We start from the raw sequence: 17,917 nt of genomic DNA, 5'->3' as shown, positions 1-17,917 counted from the left end.
ATATTTTTTAGGGGGAAACTATTATTGAAGAGCGGTAGATAACTGCTCTGTCATTTTCAGTCATCTGATTCATAAATTTTTGTAACGCCCACAGATTCAGGCTAGATACTTAAGATATAATAAGTAATAATTATTCGTCGTGCGAGAGATAAATAGATGATTTTTATAGAAGATTATTTAGGATAAATAATCGTGACCAAAGTTATAGTAGATGTGACAAGTATTTTGTACATATAAAGAATTCTAAAATATGACTTCATACAAAGAAGTTATGATTTTTCGAAGTTTCAACACATCTGTGTTAACACAAAAATTAAAATTAAAATCGGATGATTGTTAGGCAAAACAATCTAAACAAGAGTTGAAGATCTCGTGATTAGGAATCCTTCGATATAAAGGCAGTCGAGAACGGATGTCATGTGAGAGAGTTGTGATTTTTATACGGACTTTAACAGTCTAATCCTGTTAAAAATATAACTTTGAAAATAAAATGAGAATTAGCCGACGGAGTCTAAATGAAAGTTTTAGATCTCGTCGATAGCTACGCGTGGATATAAAGAACACTGAAAACATAATTTATATGAAGAATATATGATTTTTACAAGTTTTAAAATTTGAGCGCGCCTGAGCACGCGCAGAGCATGGTGCGTATAGCGCGACGCGCACTGACAATGGCGCATGGAACAGCAGAAAGATGACCCGTCTGTTCGATTGAAGGAGGGCCACGACGAGGCGGTTGATTGAAGTCAACGTCGCCCGTTGAATTTGATATTTGACTTTTGACTTTGGTTGATTTTTGGTCAAGATAGATGGTTTTAGTGTGTAGACTAAGGTTGGACCTTGTATGATGCGATAGGTGTGTTGTAGCAGCGGTTTCAAGGCTTTGAGTTTTAGTTTAACTGATCACTAAGTCAGGTGAGTCTCTTCACTGTACTCGTGGTTCGAAGACATCAATTTATGCCCACTAGATTATGTTTGTATGATGATAGTTGTCTTTATGACAGTTGTTGATATGCTTGTATGTGATTGTTGTCTTTTCGACTATTGATGATATGATTGTATGTTGGATGCATGGAGCCGATATGGGCTCGAAGTCATTATGGACTCGGGGTTGATACAGACCCAGGGGGTTGTTACAGACCCGACACAGCTACATGTTGTTATATATATATATACATATAGATATATATATATATATATATATATATATATATATATATGTTGTATGTGGTATTTTGGGAAACTCACTGACCTTTGTGTTTATGGTTTTGTGGTTTAAATATTTTCAGGTACTTCTAGTTTCAAAGGAAGAGCTCGGTTTGATCGTACTGCATCCCCCTGGAGATTTATTCCACAATGATTGTTTATAATTTTACTCTGATCGTCTTTGGGATAATGAATGAATGGTTTTGACTTATTTAAAAATGAAAGTTTTTACTCGGTATTTTTGGGGCGTTATACATTGATTATGAAATGATTCAGATTTGATATTCCGAAGTGAGTTTCTTTGATGTGTTTGGATTTTCTTGATTATTTTTGGGATGTGCTTTATGCTCAAGGATAAGTATTTTCCCTTGGAGTTTTGGATGCTCAAGGTTGAAGTTGCCATTTGTAACTTTGGATTATAATATCTTACATCCTAGAACTCGGATTAGAATAATATAATGATGGGTTTTCTAGGTTATAAACAAAAATTACACGTGGCGGAAAAAAACACTTAAACCCTTAAGTTCACATGCAACCTAGAAATGATCTATGTTCTCTCTATTGATAGCAACTAACCATGAACATTAAGAAACCCTATGAGAGAGGCTATGAAATCGAAAAAGATACAAAACTAGGTTTACATACCTTTTGATTATGATTGTAAATAGTTAAAGTAGAATCCATCTTCTATATCTTGGAAAGCTAGCACCAAAGGAATGGATTCCTCTAATGGCTTGTACTCAAAACCCTAGTAGCAAGAAGAATTGAGGAGAGGGGAGGATTAAGCAAAATTTCGGCTCTATGAAGGCAAGAAGAAAGGACAAAATAATGAGATCCAGGGAGGAGTTTATATAGTTAAAGGAAACTTGAGGCCAAAGCTAGGGTTTTGGGATAAGGCCCCGATTAATTAATATAATAATCAAGTTGCCTTATCTTCTTATTCTAAGCCTCGTGAACGAAATTTTTAGGTTATTCCTAGCCAAATTTTGTTCACCCCATCCCATGGGGTACTAGAAGTTTTGTGCTTCAACTTTCAATAAATAATCAAACAGTCCCTACACTTTTAATTAATTCAATTAATCCCAAAGTTCACTCCAGTTAAATTTTGATTAATTCTAAATTAATTATTATTATTTATTATCAATATTTTAATCATATAATATATTAATAAACTCTTTTTTCCAATTTATTAATCATATAATAAATTAGCAATTTAGTCTTTTCCTCCAAAAGTCATTCTATCTAAATACTAGTTTTTATGGGCAACCCAAAAAGGACTTCACTTCTAATTCAAGAATATACCAATTTAGTTATTGGCTTAGACGCCTTAATCCAACAGTCTCCTACTTGAACAAGTATGTAAATAAAATTGCAAGTATATACCTTGAAATAAACAACAAAAAGTGCTTTCCAAATCCACATTCAAACTCTAATTCAAATCAGCTATTGTCCCTAAGATAAGTGATCAACTATTCATTCGTTCTTCAAGATATCGTATGAACATGAGACATGGATCGGAATCAATCTAATTGTCCAAAAATTCTATTTCCTAATTTCCCAATTTGTAAAGACTTAATTGGACTTCAAATTGAAACAATCAATTAGTCATGGATGGGCCCAACACTATATAGTCAACATCAAATCATCGAGGGGCCCAATGATATCGTTTTTCCTGTTAAGGAAAAAGGAACGAATTACATTGACTATATAGTCATAAAATTCACACATCAAATCATATGTGGAAGTACCCTTTATAAATCCAGTTACGAGATGCGTCTGAGTAAACCAACGTATCACTGCCGCCAAAAACTAGGAACATGTCATTCGTTCTTCGCATATACTTAGGACTAGGAAAGTCACTATACTCCTACTAGCTTTGACATATACACATGAACCATCTTCACTTCTAGAGAACCCAAACTCTTTGACTTTCTCAAGGAAGCAAAGATTCCAACTGTGAGATGCTTGCTTTAATCCATAAATGGATTTCTTAAGCTTACACACCCTATCAGGAAACTTGGCATGTACAAATCCCTCTGGCTGACTCATGTAGACGTCCTCAGATAACTTCCCATTAATGAAAGTGGTTTTAACATCCATCTACCAAATTTCATAATCATGAAATGCAACTATAGCAAGCATGATCATGATAGAATTTATCTTAGTTACTGGTGAAAAGGTTTCATCATAGTCAATCCCTTGGGTTTGAGTAAATCCCTTTGCAACCAACCTAGCTTTATAGGTGTGTACTTTCTCATCCATGTCGGTCTTCTTTTTGAAGATACATTTGCACCCGACTATCTTTCGACCAAGCACATGATCAACCAAGTTCCATTCTTGGTTATCAGACATGGAATGAATCTCACTATCCATTGCCTCCTTCCACTTAGAAGCCTCGGGGACTGACATTGCTTCCTTGAAGCTAGCAGGCTCATCCAAATTTACCAGTGTACAATCTTTGACAAACGTGTCACCATCTGCAGTAATATAGAAACCATAGAAATCAGGTGGCATGCTAACCCTACTGGAACGACGAAGGTGTAACGAGTTGTCAACTGGTTCAACTGGAACCTCTTCCTCATGTTGAGTGCTAGTGTTGTCTGAGTTTCCTTCATTGGATGACTCCTGAATTTCTTCAAGATCAATAGCACTCACACTGTCATATTTGAATATGAGCTTTTTCTCGCGAAAGACTCCCCTTCGAGCTACAAAGACCACATTATCACTAGGTCTGTAGAACAAGTATCCAAAGGACTTATGTGGGTAGCCAATGAAATAACACTTCTCGGCACTAGGTTCAAATTTTTCATGCGTCTCTCGTCTTACGAGTGCTCCACAAACCCAAACCTTGATATGTACGAGCGAGGGAGCTTTCCCTGTCCACATATCATGAGGTGTTTTGGCAACCTTCTTTGTTGGAACAAGATTCACAATATGGGCGGTTGTATCTAAGGCATACCCCCATAAATGAATAGGAAGAAAAGCTCGACTCATATGGAAGGAAATATGTCTAGTAAGGTTCGATTACGCCTCTCAACCACACCATTAAGTTGTGGTGTTCTGGGAGGAGTCAATTGTGAAACAACTCCACATTCCTTAAGATAGTCGTGGAACTCGATAGTAAGATACTCACCACCTCAATAGGATTTGAGCATCTTTATCTTCCTACCTAATTGATTCTCGACCTCATGATTAAACTATTTGAACTTTTCAAAGGTTTCGGATTTATGTTTGATTAAGTAGATATAACCATATCTATTATAATCATCTGTAAACGTCACGTAGTATTGATTAGCATCTCTTGTGATGGATCTAAATGGGCCACACACATCCGTATGGATTAGGTCCAACAATCCATCACCTCTTTCACATATTCCAATGAAAGGTGATTTTGTCATCTTGCCCAAGAGACAAGATTTAGATTCATCATCTATCCTAAGATCAAATGATTCCAACACTCCATCCATTTGGATGTTGGCGATGCATTATTTGTTTATGTGCCCAAGACGACAATGCCACAAACATGATTTGTCCACACCATGGGACGAATCAATATGAAACACACTATTGCTTAGGTTATCAACACAAGTCACAGTTTCATGCACACCATTACAAGGTAAAGCTTCAAACATAAAAAACACCATTATGATAAGCAAAAATTGAACCAGCTTCATTATCAAATGAATATCTAGAACCTTGTCTGAATAGTGCATGAAATGAAATAATGTTTCGTGTCATATCTGACGAATAACAACAATTAATCAAATTAACCCTAACACCACTACCAAGCATAAGCCCATGTGTTCCAATCTTGGTAACATGTGAATATCTCCTATTCCCCATGATTAGATTTAGCTTCCCATGCTCCACCTCCTCACTTTCGCTTAGTCCCTGCAAATCAGAACAGATGTGGGAACCACATCCCGTGTCAAGGACCCAAGAATGAGAAAGTTGTGTGTTACTAACTTGAATAGTGTAAACACCTGAAGAGGATGCCTTGATCTTGCCACCTTTCAAGTCCTGTAGGTACTTAGGGCAGCTTCTTCTCCAATGACCCTTTTCACCACAATGAAGGCAAGTGGCCTCCATTGGATCACTGACCACGAGGACATCAAAGTTGGGCTTCGACTTTGACCCACTGCTAGACCCTCCAAAATGGGCCTTCCCTTTCCTTCCGGATTAGGAAGGAGCCTTCCTCTTATTCCCTTTTCCATATCCAATAACAAGGACAAGAGCATTTGTTGTAGTAGAGACATGATTTTTCTTCATCCCCGATTCAATAGTTTGCAACAAATTATGAAGCTCGATCAATGTCGTCTCCGTATAGTTCAAATGATAGGTGAGAACGAACTGATCATAACTAGGAGGTAATGAGTTAAGGACCATATCAATGGCCAACTCATGGTTAAATGACACATTGAGCTTATGGAGTTGCTCCACGTACCTTTGCATCTTTTGTACGTGAGGGCAAACATGTTTTCCTTCCTTGAGCTTGCACGCCATGAAGGCTTTGACCACTCCGAACCGCTTTTGTCTCGCCTTATTGTGGAACTTTCCAGCAATGTCAAGAGCCATCTCGCATGGCCAGTAGTCTGCATAGAACTTGGATAGTTCAGGTCCCATAGTGGCCACCATGATGCAAGCGATCTTTATGGCATCATCAGAATATTTGTTGAAGGAGGCAATCTGCTCAGGAGTAGCGGTGGATTCATTGATTTCAACAAGAGGCTTTTCGAGGACATATTCCTTGCCCTCATAATGAAGAGTGATCTTCAAGATCCTCATCCAATCCATGTAGTTTGGGCCGGTGAGCTTCTCTTTCAACAAAATCGAGAGTAGAGAGAAGTTTGAGTTGGAGGAAGCGACTTGAGTAGTAGCGAGTTCACCGTTTCCAGAAATCTGTATAAAGAGACATAATTTATAGTCAGTGATAAAAATTATTAATATTTTAACCCAGAATAAATATTCAAGGTTAGGATCCAAAATACAATTCACAATAAAGAAGAGGGATGTCGTAATCTAATTGCAAACTTATCAAGGTAGGTAATACAAATTTAACAATTTCAATCTAGCATGAAACTCCTAGATGGTTTGAGATTCATTGAATCTTATCAATGACATGTTTAATCTCAGATTATGGTCTTCAAATTTGTGACTGCGATGCCGAGGATCACAAATAAGATGTGAACAACCATGCAAACCCACTTGACAACTTCGATGTCATTTATGATCTCAATTAATGTGTCGGTAAACCACACACGCTCCATTAACAATGATAATTTTCAATTTGTCCATCACTCGATTTTATAGTCCCAAATTAGTGTGCTAGTTAACCATGCATGCTCTACTAACGACATATAAAAAGTGATGTGCGTTTTCATGGACTAGCATAAACTTTACATTTTGTGTAACGCCCCGATTCCAGGTAGGGATTTAAATAAAAGGTTAATTGGTTTAATATCCTACTCGACGAGTTGGTTGTCCTACTCGTCGAGTAGCAGCGGGGTTGGAACGTGTGTTGTGACCTACTCGACGAGTCCACTAAGGGACTCGACGAGTAGGAGCTGGCAGATGAAACCCTAAATCCCGGGGTTTTGCACCCTATTTAAGGAATGATAAGCCTCCTTTGGCCTCTTTGCAGTCTTTGAGAGCCCCTTAAAACCCTAATAGGTGTGTGTGTGCCCATTGTGTGTTTTGAAGCTTGAAGAGAGGATCCTTGGAGGGAGAAGGATTAGAGGAGAAGGAGATTGGAGCAAGTAGAGTGTGGAAATCAACTCTTATCTCAGTTATCATCTTCTGGAGGTAACCAAATCGCCTTTTCTTTGTGAATCTCTTCTATTGGTTGAGTTTTAGGGTTTTAGGTGAGATATTAAGTTGGAAAGATGAGCTATGGGCTAGATCTGAGGTTGTAACTTTAGATCTGGACCCTCCTTGGATTCTATAAGCATAAAGTTTCAGTTTTGGTCATGATTAAGGTCCCTCTTGAGCATGAAGTTCCATTAAGAACTTAAATTAGGCATTTAGAGCCTTAATAGCCATGCATGCACGTACAGTTTGCAACTTTACGTGATAAGCATGCCCTAGAAGCTTGGATCTGTGATTTGGAGCCGCTGCATGGCTCAAAAACAAGTCTGTATGGAAAAAGGACTGAATGGACTCGGCGAGTCGCAAGGTTGACTCGGCGAGTCACATGAAGATGGCCGTAAACTCGACGAGTTGGATGAAAAACTCGGCGAGTCCGATGAAGATTACCATAAGACTCGGCGAGTTGAAGAACAACTCGGCGAGTCAGATGAGTTTTCCCTAGGATATGTATGCGTATGTATCCGTCGAGTTGCAAGGAGGGAATTCGATGGGTGGCCTTAAAGTTTGAACGAGAATCTAAGCAACTCGACGAGTCACTCCGATGACTCGGCGAGTTGGATTGTGGTTCAAGGAACTCGGCGAGTAGCCGAGGGTACTCGGCGAGTTGGGGTCAACATGGACTGTTGACCTTGACTGAGGACTTTGACTTTGACCAGGGGTTGACTAGTGGGTTATGGAGTACCTTATATGGTTAAGGACTTATGAGTATATTGTGCTTTGGTGTTAGGTGGTGGAGCCTGTGCCAAGTGATTCGAGAGTTAGGTTTTATCTTCTGAGTCGACATTTGCGAGGTGAGTTATCCTCACTATACTCAAGGGTCTAAGGCACCAAGGCCGGCCCTTTTGAATTGTTATATGGTTACGTTAGGTAGTATGATATGTTAGATCGGTATCCTAGATGGTAGGATGACATTATATGGTATGATCTGTTAGATCGGTATCCTGGTAGATAGGATAGTATTATGTGCTATGTGGTATGATCCGTTAGATCAGTTTCTGTCTATAGACTGTTATGTAATTATCTGTTGTATGTGCACATGTTGTTGGCGGTTGAGGTTTACCTGCTTTGTGCGGAGACCAATAGACCGGGGCATTCCAACCTGTTGGTTGAGGGCCTGGGGTATTCCATCCCGAGGATGATTGGACCCATAGTATGTTGGCATTCCAACCTTTTGGTTGAGGGCGTGGGGTATTCCATCCCGAGGATGATTGGACCCATAATGTGTTGGCATTCCAACCTGTTGGTTGAGGGCCTGGGGTATTCCAACCCGATGGTTGACTGGACCCATAGTATGCTGTTATGATTATATGTGTATTGTTGGGGTATGGGTATTTTGGGGGAACTCACTAAGCTCTCGGGCTTACAGTTTCAGTTTATTGTTTCAGGTACATCAGGGGATCGCGACAAGGCGAAGGCGTGATCGTACAGCTCCTCATGTTTTGTCTATGTTTCTGGGAAAAACTCTGATAGTATACATTTTGAAACAAAATTGTAATGTTTTATGGTTGGAAAGGCTTTTAAAAATTTTAAATTGGTTGTAAAATTTTGGGTGTTACAAGTTGGTATCAGAGCCTTGGTTTGAGTGAATTGGAGGAACATGCGTGTGAATCCAGTCTCAAATCAAGGAAAGGTTTCAAAATGTTTTCTAAAATGATTTTCAAATAAGTAAATGAGGATGCAGGGTGTACGATCAGCCGAAGTTAGTAAGTAGACCCCAAAATACCATACAAGTTATTTGATATTATTTGATATGTTAGAACAGCATGCTAGTAATAAGATAGGGATCCTCAGGACTCGTATGATAGAATTGCCTGATCTTTGATGCCTTATCTTATGTAGAGTACCTCAATTGATTGTTTGTGACTCTTTCGCGTGTGAACTAACTATTGGGTGAATACTCTAAGTCACATGCTACATGGGTTAAATGGTCTTAGGGTAAGGGATTTGGTCCTGCTGCGCAGCTCTTATCTGAGTCCAACCGTTGTGGGGTTAAATCTTTTAGTCTAAGATTGTTTAAGTCGTGTGGTATGTGATTGTATTCATGCAATAGTTAACTGGCACCAATGGAGGGTCGTGTGGCAGTTGGTGGATGGGTGGGTAGTGAGAGGCCGGGAGGCCAGTTATGAGATATTTAGCATTCCTCTAGGAGTGAGGATTGAGTGCTCGCTATGTATATGTATGTTGTTAGGGTGTTGTGGTGATACTTGAGACAAATATGGGTAGGTGTGGAAGGTAGTATGGGCCCGTACTACTGAAAGCACAAGACCCATACGCGTAGCAAGGAAGTCCCAACCCCTAGGGATTAGTCGGGAGTTAGTTCCCGGTTATTTATGCGGATGGTGTGACATCTTCCTGTTATGTTTCAGAATGGCAGTTATGAGACATATCACGACGGGGTCCGGATCAGGATCAGGACGGGGTGATCAGGAGGCCCCAGTAGCACCTGAGATTGTCGGCCATGAGGGGCCAATGTTGACCGAGGATCGGGTCAGGGGGATCATCCACGAGGAGGTAGTCGAGATTGTCCGGGGTCAGATTCCGGAGTTGTTCGGGACTATTAAGGCCGCTATGATGGAGTATTTCGACGACAGATATGCAGCCCTCGCTGAGACAGCTGCCGCTGCAGCCACCGCGGCTGTAACAGCGGCAGGGGGAGGAGCGGGGCGAGTTTTTCAGTACAGGGACTTCGATAACACGAAGCCCCCTACCTTTGATGGGACGCAGGATCCCATCAAGGCGATGAGGTGGATCTCGGATGTGGAGGGGTGTTTCTTCCCCTGCTCGTGTCCTACTGACCAGAAGGTCAGGTGTGCTCTGAACCTGCTAAGGTCCGGGGCCAAGGACTGGTGGAGACTTGCGACTGGGTCATACACTGACGAACAGAGAGCTGCTGTTACTTGGGAGCAGTTCAGGGACATGTTCCGCGCCCGTTACATTCCGCCGGTCGAGCGGGAACGTTTGGCGCAGGAGTTTTTGAGTTTGAGACAGGATGGGGATTCGGTGATGGAGATCACCCGTATGTTCACTGAGAGGGCGATGTTTTGCCCGGAGTTTGCTTCTGAGCAGGCTCAGATGACCCGTTATCTGAGCATGCTCAAGACTGACATCCGTCAGTTTGTTGCCACCCAGCGATGTGATACTCTTCTGGAGTTGCAGGAGGCCGCTAGGCGAAGTGAGTTGGAGATTGAGTTGCAGTTGAGGGAGCAGCGGCAGGCCCCGGCACAGTCACAGCCGGCGCCAAAACGGTCCAAGACCGCTGATACCAGGACTGGGGGACAGCCAGGCCGCACTTGTGGGAAGTGCGGGAAGGCTCATTCAGGGATGTGTCGGACAGGGAGTGGGTGCCACCGATGTGGCGAGCAGGGCCATTTGGCCAGGGATTGCAGGCAGCCGACTCCGACTTCCGGAGTCAGGGTTTGCTATCATTGTGAGCAGGTGGTCCATATGAGGGCCCAGTGTCCTCTGCTAGCCGCCAAGCCGGCACAGGCCCCAGCGCCGGCTACATTGAGGATCACGGATGGGAGACCAGCCAGGGCAGAGCCTCCGAAGGCTCAGGGGCGTGCCTTCCAGCTTACAGCCGAGGAGGCCAGGGCAGCACCGGATGTGGTTGCTGGTATGTTTCTATTCTTACTCCCTTTAGTTATATCTGTTATATGCTTATCTGTTGTACCTATGATTAGGTACGTTTTTAGTGAACTCCTTACCTGCCTTGGTCTTATTTGACTCGGGGGCGAGTCGGTCCTTCGTATCACAGTTATTTAGTAGGGAGTTTAATGCGCCAGTGGGCGAGTTAGAGTGTCCGTTGCGAGTGTCTATCGCCAACGAACACGGGATTTCTGCTTCTTCAGTGTATCGAGGGTGTGACTTGGAGATTTTCGGGGTGTCCTTTCCGATAGATTTGATTCCGATCCCCATGGGGGAGGTGTGCGTGATTGTTGGCATGGATTAGCTCAGTCGGTCCGGTGCTATGATTGATTGCGAGGGCCAGCAAGTAGTAGTTCGAACCCCAAGTGGGGGAGAACTGATTATATATGGCGAGGGCACCAGAGCGGGATCAGGGTTTTCTTCAGCTGCCAGGGCTCGGCAGTACATTCAGCACGGGTGTGCGGGTTATCTAGCATATGTGGTAGATACGCGAGTCAGGGATCAGATTTCGGTGTCCGATGTATCGGTGGTCAGGGAGTTTGCAGATGTGTTTCCGGAGGAGTTGCCATGGATACCTCCGGAGAGGCAGGTCGAGTTCAGGATCGACCTGGTGCCAGGTGCGGCCCCTGTCGCTAAGGCGCCGTACCGATTGGCACCACCAGAGATGCAGGAGCTATCGTCGCAGCTACAGGAACTGTTGGGCAAGCAGTTCATTCGACCTAGCAGTTCTCCATGGGGAGCACCGATTCTTTTTGTCCGGAAGAAGGACGGTTCGCACCGGATGTGCATTGATTACCGGGAGTTGAATAATTTAACGGTGAAGAACCGTTACCCACTCCCGAGGATAGACGATCTCTTTGATCAGTTGCAGGGCGCATCTTGGTTTTCCAAGATAGACTTGAGGTCTGGGTATCATCAGGTCAGGGTCAGAGAGGAGGATGTGGAGAAGACCGCGTTCCGAACTCGATATGGACATTACGAGTTTGTGGTGATGCCGTTTGGGCTCACCAACGCGCCAGCAGTATTTATGGACCTGATGAATCGGGTCTGCAGACCGATGCTTGATCGCTCGCTCATAGTGTTTATAGATGATATCTTGGTGTACTCCAAGACCCGAGAGCAGCATGAGGAGCATCTGCGAGAGTTATTGGGAGTTCTGAGACGAGAACGGCTGTACGCCAAGTTCTCGAAGTATGAGTTTTGGTTACGAGAGGTCCAGTTCCTCGGGCATCTCGTTAACCAGGAGGGGATTTTGGTCGATCCAGCCAAGATCAAGGCGGTTATGCAGTGGGAGATTCTGAAATCTCCCTCAGATATTAGGAGCTTTCTGGGATTGGCAGGGTACTACCGAAGGTTCATACGAGATTTCTCCAAGATTTCAGTACCCCTCACTCGTCTGACGAGGAAGGGGGTGGATTTTTGGTGGGGTCCGGAGCAGCAGAGGGCGTTTGAGACCCTCCATCAGCGTTTGTGTGAAGCACCAGTGTTGACACTCCCGGAGGGAGTTGAGGATTTTGTGGTGTTCTGTGATACATCCAAAACTTGAGGGCAGGTTTTGTAACTCTTGAAAACCTTTGGATTCCATAACTTATGGAGTTAAATACTTGTTTTATGATGAAACTTTTCATGTTCCATAACTTAAGAACAAGTTATGAAATTCTTTAAAACATTAACTCCAAATTTTGTAACTCCATAAAAACTTTAAATCACTTTTTTTTTTAAAAAAAACTTTCATATCCATAACTTATGGAGGTTTCAAAACACTTAAGATCACAACTTTAAAAAAAAACTTTTGAGCTCCAAAATTTTATGACAAAATTTGTAACTCCTTAAAACATTTAGATCAAACTTTTAAAAATAATCATATCATTTTATCTTTTACTAAATTTGACCTAATTCAACTCATATAGCAAATGATTCAAATTTTACAAATAATTAGTTTTTTCACACAACAAGTAATTATCTTAAAATTTGACAAACGTCATGTTTTTTTTTCCTTTTTTTCAACTTGAAAATAAAACATTTGCATCAATATAACAGAAAACAACCCATGGCTCTGATACCACTGTTGGGTTTTGAGCATTCTAACACTCCTATGGTGTACATGCAACCCTATAAACCTTGGATCTATGTTTTCTCTATTATACATGCAAATATTAAATATTCCAAGGTTTCATCCTAACTAGCATATTATGAAGCACCTATACTACAAAGTTCTAGTTAGATGACATACCTTTTGATGTAGCTTGATGTCTTCAAGCTTTAAGAGCTTAGCCCCAATAGTGTGGAAGCCTCAAATGGAATCACAAATCACCAAAACACCTTGGAAGAACTTGAGAGAATATGTATGCACACTAAAATCGGCCCACTCTTATTTTCACACACTTGTGCCAATTTTGTGAGCCAAGGACCCCTTTATATATTATGGAGGATTAGGGTTACATTCATGTAAACCCTAATACCCATGACCTTTCATTTACATAGGATCCATGGGTTAAAAGCTCCATGGACCATCCATGAAAGCTTAGCCCAACCTAAATAAACTTGGCCCATTCCATGTATATAAGAGTCCATATTTAATTAGTTCTTTTTGATCACTTAATTAATTCTAAATTAATTCTTGATCAATACTAATTAAATAATATGATTCCATATTAATGTATTAGAACTTATAATATATTAATATAAATCATAAATATACTATTCTCAAAAGACTATCCATATAAATTGTGCCGGTGAAGTGCAACCCAAATGGACCATGCCGGGTCGGGTCAAGTACATACCAAATATAGTTATGGACTTAGACATTAATCCAACAGTCTCCCACTTGGATAAGTCTAAAACTATTATTGAGTATGACTTCAAAACCAAACTGGCAATCGTAGCTCTTAAAGCCGCTGTCGAACTCTGACCTTGTCAATGACTTGTCCATTAGATAAGGGATCATATATTCCTCCATTCTAGATATCATATGGACTGAGACATGGATTATAATCATTCTCTCTTTCCATTTGTTGTTTCCCGATTTTCGATTTATGATGACTGACTGATTGAACAAATCAAATCAGTCCTGGCTTGGCCAAGCACTCACATGTGTCATCGCTAAATCATCGAGGGGCCCACATATATCGCTTTTATCCCGAAGGTAAAAGGAATGGATAAACTTCGACTCATATGGCTTGTTCTACTACTTGTTGAATCATACACAAAGGCACGTTTTATAACATCGAGTTACCAAATGCGTTTTCGTGCAATCAATGTATAACCAACTCATAGTAACAACTCATATCTCTAGGTTTGAAGAATATAAGATATTATCGTCTCATGATCACTCGTGATAAAATCCATGAAGTGATTCAAATGAGCGTGGGTTGAATCCAATACTCAGAACTTATGAGTACTCATGAGTGTTGTAGCACCACTTTGTCCATCAACTTGGACCTCTACAAACCAACCCATGACAGTCTTGATTCATATCTACTTCCAACATATGACCGACTGTGGATGGTTTGAATAACTTAATCATTCAGGAAGAGCGACTTAGTTATTCTGGAAGTCAAAACATGCAAAGTGAAACACAAGAATAAATGAATCAAATATGGTATCAAACCCTATGAATATAAATAAACACTTTTATTTATCACCATACCGATTACTCATTATTCATTGTTTCGGTTTTATCAACTTTATAATTGAATTAAAAACACTAGTTGTCCCATGCACCAAGCATGTACACTATGTTTTTCTTAAACAATAGCTTTGCCATACACCAAGTATGAACTCTATGTTTGTCTATGATCCTTTTCTTTGTGAACTAGATCAATTGAACATAACTTCAATGATTCTCTTTTCACACTCCCAAATCCTTGTCTTAAATGTAAGAATTCCAAATTCCTATCATTTATCGAAATCTGTTTAGATTTTAAACTTATATGCAATGTTCCTCTTGTAATGATTATGCACAAAGCCACAAAGGCTTGGCAACAATCATTACAGAGTATCCGAATGGAGATCAATTCCATGGAAACGATGTCTCAAACTCAAAGCGCATTGCTTTGAACATGCTTCTTGCATTAAGTTTCTTTAACCTTACACAGATTGCTTCCACCTATGAAGACAACTCAATATTCCCATTTTGACTACCGCTTCTGAACAAGAGTTGCCTCTTTTCAGACTATGTCAATATGGTCCTTCAAATATTAAACAGTATACTTCCAACTGTCCTTGAGCAACCAATCTTTGGTAAACCTTAGATTGTCCTCGACAATTGCTTAATCACTTTAGTCATATCTAATTCTAGACATTTTTCCCCTTAATTCCCCAAGGCATTTGGAAAATTCAGAAAGGGTAAATATTATAGCACATGTAATCGATCTTGTACCCAAAGTAAATGGGACACGATTCATGATGTTTCACATAAAGACATGGTTCTAGTCTTTTGCCATAATAATTTTTTGTTTGCCATATTCTCAAAATTTGACTATGAACAGGGATGTCGTAATCATAATCGAATTTTGAGAACGCAATATATAGAATTTCCTTAAGTTGAACCAATCCAACATGAAATTCATATATATATATATATTCTTGACTAAATATGATTAAAATCTCAATCTAAGCTTAAAATCTCACTCTAAGCCTTTTAGAATTGACATGAATTATAATATCCTCTCCCTTAATTATAGCAAAACAACTTTTTCAACCCTTGCAACCTCACGAATTAAAACTTTGGTTTTCTATAATTAACATTGCTAACTTGCAATACTTATCATAATTATCATGCTTCCACTAACATGATGATTATTAGCATAACACTCATGCTCCCACTAGCTTTGACATGTATCCAGAAAACAATTGGACATCTAGAAGTCAATACTTTATTGACATTCTTACCAAAGTTCAGATTTCTGATACTAGATTGCTTTGATAAGACTTTATCAAAATCATACACCTTATCTTAGATAGATCACAGGTGTGTCTAAACAATTTCAGAACTATGAAAAGGGATGCCATAATCATAGTCTTAATTGTTTAGACCTTTTGCCATTTCTCATAAGTCAATGTTAGTGTGCCGGTTAACTACGCACGCTCCACTAACGACTTTGAGAACTGCAAATATCACAATTGCTATCTACTTAAAATCTACTTAGTGAAAGAATTTCCTCACCATCATTTTCATGAATCGGAGAGAAACCTTATGACACTTAGATTTTATGGTGTATGTGTTCTTATCCATGTGAATTTGTCAAACCATAATCACAAGACTAGGTTAGTGACAAATCCTAACTCATATGGATTGAACTTGTGCAATCTTAACCTCTTGCCACCTGGCAGCACAAGGGCCTGCCATTGCTTCCAAGTAGTTATGCAAACAATTGAGAACATGTAGAACTCAAATATATATAGCCAACTTAACTGGAATGGGCACAGAAATGTCAACACGATAGGTTATAAACCTCTAGTTGTGTGCTAGTGATGAAATACATGTTTTATTCTTGATTACTTCTTGAAACCCTTTCAGGATCTTTTAGACTCCCACTGTCTCCTTGACCTATAAGACTTTCTTGCCAAATATTCAAGAGATAGTGTGGATTCTAATCAAGACAAACACTTAACACAATTGGCCTAAGTTGGTCTTTGTTTTATCCAAAACATCACAACTTACCAAATTCAAATGTACAAGAGTAGAAAACCTTTTACTATTACATTTCACTAGTGTTAATAAACCTTCTTTAAGATGTGTCACTCAAGTTACATTTGTGGTGGGCTTGATCAGTGCACAAGAATGTGTACTCGATCCCTTAGTCCTTTACTTGACTCACACATCCATGTGAACAAGTAATTAGTCTTAATTTTCCAATGCTTGAAAGTTCTCATTCATCATACTATACAACTTGCATGATTCCAAGTTTCTATCCAACTGAAACTTGGGTGATGAGAATCTTTCATTATTTGGAAAATTTAGACACTACCACAAATGAAAGAATCAAATTCATATTTCCACTCTTGCTATTAATGGAATCATATAAGCAACAATTTTTTTCCTTTTCACAAATGCCATTGTAAGGATATTTTAAAATAAATAAAATCAAAATATTTTTTCTTTTATTTTAAAAACTTTGCGGAAAAACTATCCTTACAGTGCAAAAGCACATGAAAAACTTTGTTGTTATCTATTCCTAAGCAATATATCATAACTCCTAAGCAACAGCTCAACATTCTTATCACAAAACCATGCGATCGAGATCCATCTTCACGATCAGAATCAGCATATACTTCCTTTAAGTTTCTTCACTTTTCTTTGATTCTTAAAACATCAACATGTGACCCAGTCACATCATGTAACAAGAATCTCAGAATAGAAACTTAACAGAGTTAGATAGTGGACTTTAACTGAAGTAGAGTGAATCTTCTTGACTTTATCAACCTTATGATCTTTCAAGTAAATAGGCTGATTCGCAATCAATGCCCCTTCCTTTGGCAAGAGAAACATAGGGACTCTTTGGGAATGGTACATGGGACTATCGCAGACTTAGCCTTTCTCTTTACCACTTGGTCAACCTAGTTGACTATGGTCAATCCCTTTCCTTGGGAAGAGAAGGCTTTTCTAGATATCCAATGTTACCATTGTCAATGTCCATGGTAGTTTGGGAAGTTGATCTACTAATCAAATTTGCTCTCCCAGTGCTCCAAATTATTGTTGATTCAGCAGCACCAAGCAAATAGATAAGATCATTAAGGGTCATGTCATAGTCTGTTTCATAGTAGTCCCAAAGGAATTCACTATGTGACTTAGAAAGTGATTGAACCGCCAACTTTCTCAAGAGTTTGACACCCAACTCTCCCGGCTTGTCAATATGTGACTTCATCTCCAAGATGCGATCACACATAGACCTTGCTTGCCAATAGGGCTTGAGTGACCTTGAAGTTGTGGGTTAGGGAGAATAATTGGAGGAGGTGGAGGAAGTGAAGTTCCAAGAGATTTGGGAGGATCATAGATGTCTGAACCAGACATCTTTTTGGGAGATATTCAAGATAGTTGATCTAAAGTCCTTAATATAACACCCAATATGAAATATTAAGGCTAGGACCCAGCAAACTATTTTATAACTTGGAAGAGGGATACCGTAATCCAAGCTATAAAATATTTGAAGGTAGGTGAATGACGATTCACCAATTTCCACCAAGATAAACGAAATGT

At 40.0% G+C, this 17,917-nt stretch overlaps 1 protein-coding gene across 1 annotated transcript in view; it reads right to left on the bottom strand.

The window, feature by feature from the left end:
* Positions 1-5,385: 5,385 nt before the first annotated feature.
* The window catches only part of LOC145104496 (uncharacterized), a 35,301-nt gene continuing 22,769 nt past the window's right edge, over positions 5,386-17,917 (bottom strand). The window contains exon 2 of the mRNA XM_079041731.1: positions 5,386-6,105. Within this exon, the coding sequence (XP_078897857.1) occupies positions 5,386-6,105 (720 nt within the window). The remainder of the gene's footprint in view (positions 6,106-17,917) is intronic.

This window comes from Lactuca virosa, chromosome 4 (genome assembly GCF_052849685.1).
Source record: "Lactuca virosa cultivar CGN04683 chromosome 4, Lactuca_virosa_CGN04683_v6, whole genome shotgun sequence".
NCBI lineage: Eukaryota > Viridiplantae > Streptophyta > Magnoliopsida > Asterales > Asteraceae > Lactuca > Lactuca virosa.
The sequence above is the reverse complement of the archived record's forward strand: the minus strand, read 5'-3'. Positions and strand labels throughout refer to the sequence as shown.